The sequence below is a fragment of the Grammomys surdaster genome, unplaced genomic scaffold (assembly GCF_004785775.1).
Source record: "Grammomys surdaster isolate TR1022 unplaced genomic scaffold, NIH_TR_1.0 126391, whole genome shotgun sequence".
Lineage (NCBI taxonomy): Eukaryota > Metazoa > Chordata > Mammalia > Rodentia > Muridae > Grammomys > Grammomys surdaster.
This window is the reverse complement of record NW_021621185.1, coordinates 15,624,589-15,629,472: the sequence shown is the minus strand read 5'-3', so window position 1 is coordinate 15,629,472 and position 4,884 is coordinate 15,624,589. Positions and strand designations below refer to the sequence as shown.

Sequence of the window (4,884 nt, the reverse complement as noted above, 5' to 3'; positions counted from 1 at the left end):
CCTCTCCATCCCGATCCATGGTCAGTGCTCCACGTCCTCTCCATCCCTATCCATGGTCAGTGCTCCATGTCCTCTCCATCCCGATCCATGGTCAGTGCTCCACGTCCTCTCCAGCCCTCCAGGCAGATGGGGATTACTCTCTCCCACATCCATGTCTATTCTGCTGCCTTGTTATGCTCCTGCTGCCCACTCTGCTGGGCTGTCTCCTTCCTCTTCCCACCCACTCCTGTCCTGCCCATTCCTGATGGCCTAGTGTGAGCTTGTCTGTCCCCACACCCCCAGCAGCCCCAGATAGGAGCGAGGCACACAGACATGCCCATGCATCTCGTGTGAATGTATCCATGTTGGGCAGAGACACTGAAGGCAACCCAGTCCAGCTGTCAGGCTACTGAAAACTTAGAGATAAAATGGGGAAATTGTCTGGACAAGGTGGGCTTAGTCAAAGCTTAAAGTTAGCAAAAACTAGTGGCATTGTTCTTGAACTTCATAAAGGCCCTTATGTAAGTTACCTATAAATCTTTAAAACTGTAAAATTAATACGTTGTATGGAAGGTAAGCCCACAGTACTGTTTAAATACACGGCAGCCTCAAAGGAGTTTTATTCAAAAGAATGACACACCGTGAATGCGGCGGTTAAAACATGTGGGCAGCCGGGAAAGAATTAGAACGTGGAGAAAAAATCACAAGGGAGGCACACGCTGGTTATTCTGGGACTGCCCCTAAGATGGAAGGAGCAGGACTATTAAAGCACACCTCTGCGGGGATGGACCGCACACTTTAGCATCTGTAAGGACTCCGGCAAAAGTACCAAGGACAACATTGGTACAGCTCCTTACTGTGAACTGAACTGACAGATTCTTTTGTGACTTGATTCTTTCCAAGTGATTTCTTTTTCTTACGAAATCCTAAGGATTTCCAAAGATTTTTAAAACTGAATTTTCCATTCTGTTTCATTTCAGATACACATTTTTCTACAGTGGCATTGTGAGCGAGGTACACGCAACTGAGCGTCCAGCCAGAGTGGGCATTCTGCTGGACTATACCAACCAGAGACTTCTATTTATAAACGCCGAGAGTGGACAGCTGCTCTTCATCGTGAGGCATAGGTTCAGTGAGGGCGTGCATCCTGCCTTTGCCCTGGAGAAGCCTGGGAAATGTACTCTGCATCTGGGCTTAGAGCCCCCGGATTCTGTCAGGCACAAGTGATCCTGGGCATTCAGAGTTTGTAAGAATAGGAGTAAGAATTTGGGGTACAGAGCTGTCATTCTGTCTTTCAGGCACTGTGCGTTATTCAGATAGTCTCCCACACACCTGCACCGACAATAGCTCTGGGTGTCACAGTCAGCATGTGTGGAAAGCCAGGGACCCTGTGCCATGGAGCAGCATGTGAGCAGAGGGGGTGGAAACACAGCCGCCACACTTGGTTCACAGTTGTTTCCTAAATCCAAAGGATTTACACTTGACCCGGGAACCCAAACCAGAGAAAAGAGTTTGTGCCTGCTCCTCTGGTCAAATAAATTGCCCGGTAGCCAGGTCAGAGGGGAGGGAGGTTGTGTCCCTGGCACATCTCCTCTTACAAAGAGACACCAACTTCTCCCACAGGAAAACGTCAGCTTACTTCATTAGACGATAATGAATCTTAGTCATTAGAGAAAATGTTTTAGCTGATCTAAATTTACAACGGAATCTTTTATTATCACGTATGCTATAGAATGCAAACCTCACTTCTCTGAAAATGGAAATGTAGAAAAGTACTAGATATCGGAGATGTCCATTTTGTTAAATAAATGGCTAGCATCTTATAAAATAAAATCTACTGTGTGAACTTATTGCACATAACATATCAGCCCGGCATCTCTGGCCCAGGACATGGTGGAAAGAAAACACCTGTCACGTTCCAGGGGGCAATGCTACTATTGACTCTCACTAGACAGTTTTGCACACAAGCTCCCAGTCCACAGACCTGTACAGTTGTCCATAAAGCGAAACATCGGGAGCTGTGCATCTCTTTTTTATGAAAAGTATGCTTATTTGTTTTTTAGGTATTATAGTGAAACTTCTCAAAATCTGCCTGAAGTATGTATACAAATTTGATGAATCTAGAAGACACGCTGATTGGTCTTCTTTCGGTGATGGGAGTGTTTTAATCATATTTAAAATGTTCTGCTAGCATTCGCTACTTCCTTCCTTCCTCCCTCCCTCCCTCCCTCCCTCCCTCCCTTCCTTCCTTCCTTCCTTCCTTCCTTCCTTCCTTCCTTCCTTCCTTTTCAAAAAATGGGATCTCATTATGTAGTCCTGGCTAGGGTGGAACTCACTATGGAGACCAGGCTAGCCTCATATCAGAGATCTACCTGCCTCTGCCTCCCGAACACTGACATTAGACGCGTGTGCCTCCATGCTTGGCAGTTCAGTTATTTTCTTGAATCGAGAAATAACGTGTTACTTTTTTGGTTACATTTTAAAATTTTTTTTAATAACAAAAATATCTGATCTAAATCTGCACTGGCCCTATAGAGCTCCTTGAAAGAACATCATCACCTCCCTTTTCAAATTAGAGCAGCTGTTGGCAAGATGGTTCGTTCTTGGTGGCAAATGGAATTTTCACTTTTTTTTTAAGACTTGAAACTGTTTGCCTTGGGTTCTAACTGACGAACCACCATTTTTTCAATGAGGATGTACTGTAGCTTACAGACAATACCAGTATAAGCAATCACATGGATTTTAGAATTTGTCTGCTTGGGGTTCTCTAGACATAGACCTAAAACTTAGCACTGCCTGTTCATACAGAAGGTGATTCCAAGCAATGGCAACCAAGGGACTGACCAAAGAGGCAGAAGCTCTGGTGGGCAAGGATTAGGGTCACTTGAGTTGGATTTCCCTCTAGAAGCCACATGGAACATGGCAGAGGTGGGCTCATCACAAACTTCAGTGAGTGGAAGGTTTCTTTAAAGACACTGTTATACATGAGACACATGCTGCTTCTGATGTGCCTGGCAGTTCATCTCAGCAAAAATATAATCAGTAAAGAAGTCTGTGAGAAGCAAGAAGGGAGGAAGAGTAAAGTGGTGGTTCTCTCTCTTTTTCTTTCTCTCTCTCCCTCTCTCTATGTCTCTGTCTCTGTTTCTGTCTCTTTCTGTGTGTCTCTCTGTCTCTCTGTCTCTCTGACTCTCTCTCTCTCTCTCTGCACATACACTTAGCAACCTTGGGTGGGCATGTTCTTCATCAAAACTAGAAAAAAGTAAAATGTGTTCCTGTCGTTTTTCCGGGGACACTTCCCTAAAGCCCAGCAGAGCTTTGGCTCCTAACTTCACAAACCAACACAAATGCTTACAGGTCGAATACCATCACTTTTAAATGGGCAGCATTCTTTAGATTTCATGGATTTCTGAGATCTCTTCTTAACCTACTGTGTTTATTACCAATGAGTCAGCACATGTCCCATTGCTGAGAGAACCCTTGAGCTCCCAACTGTTGATGCTCATGGAACAGCTCCATTTCTGGTAAAGGCATCCATTATAGCCATCTGTAGGAAAGCTTAGCACCTCAGGGGTCCTGACATCTTCAGTATAAGCATGTTTATCCCTTAAGTCTTTGGTTGTATAGTTTTTTTCCTTGTCTCCAGGCTTAAGCCATCAACACTGTGTATTTGAAGCCTTGGTACCAGGAAGCTCAACTCTTGTTTGTAGTAGTGATGGTGGGTTGTGGTGAGACTCTAGCTATGTGACTAGCCATAAACTTTGAGACTCAGTTCTCTGACCCTCCCATGATCCACTAAAAACTAAGTGCAAATTATATATCCAATATATATATATATCTCCAAGTCAGGCTGGTAGGCCAAGACACTGCTCTGAAATGACCAGTGGTTACAAGACTATAGAATGCCCCTTGTTTTCAGACGTTAGGGTCTCTGGCACTGCCCAAGGGTTAGTAACTCTGCAGAAATGCATGTGATCCACTGAGAGTGGCTAAGCTCTTGCCAGAAATGTATGGTCCTGCGGTCCTGAGCCCAGCTGCCGGAGTGTTTCACTAATACAGTCAGATCAATTTTAATACATTGAATTAATGCGTTTGTTAAAAGGGCTGCTATAGTTAAATGGCTGGATCACATCCTCTGTTGACCCAGTGTGATCCCGGAGGCTCTATTCTTTCATTCTTTGCAGGGTCCATCCCTTTCTATCCAAATTTGGGTATAACACTAACCGCAGGGTGTTCTGCCTCCTAGCCCAAATTTCAGGATCTCTTGTCCTGACTACATTTTTCCTCTGACCCTTCCTCTGCTTCTGGATTTCTCCCTCTTCTTCTCTGGCCATTTCATCAGTACTCCAGTTATTGTAGGCCCGTGTAGTCAGTTTTGTTCCCAAACATGAGCATGGTGCCTTTGAGTGTCTTACAGGACACCAGCCCAAGGCTGTGCTTGACATAGCTTAGGTTAAGACTTGGGGCTATATATGTTCATTGCGGCTCACACCTTTAATGCTAGCACTTGAGAGGCAGAGGAGGGTGGATCTTTGAGAGTTTAAGGCCAGAGTGGTCTACAGAGTGAGTTGCAGGACAGCCAGAGAGATCCTATATCAAAGGGGGGTGGGCGGGCGTTTTCAAAGAACACAAAACACCCAGCTGAAGCACTACCTTTGTTCAAAGTTCCTTCTGATCTTTCAGCGGAGGCTTCCTGCTGTAGCAAACGGGCTAGCCCTCTCCAGTTAACTTTGTTTCTTTACACTTCTAGCTTCTGTTCACTTGTGTTTCTTTTTTTAGGTCAGACAGTGGAACTAGAAAACATCAAAATGTGAAAACCTCTCACTAGAATAGACATCTTTTATAACAGTCTGAGAGCAAAATATGCCTTCTTTATCTCTGTCTCTTTTATCTTGTACAAGTCCTGAG

General features: G+C 44.7%; 1 protein-coding gene across 1 annotated transcript in view; it reads left to right on the top strand.

Moving 5' to 3' along the window:
- Window positions 1-1,797, top strand: part of Cmya5 (cardiomyopathy associated 5) — a 92,929-nt gene extending 91,132 nt beyond the window's left edge. Inside the window, exon 16 of the mRNA XM_028760154.1 lies at window positions 960-1,797. Coding sequence (XP_028615987.1) covers window positions 960-1,206 — 247 coding nt within the window. The 3' untranslated portion in view covers window positions 1,207-1,797. The remainder of the gene's footprint in view (window positions 1-959) is intronic.
- The last annotated feature ends 3,087 nt before the right edge of the window (window positions 1,798-4,884 follow it).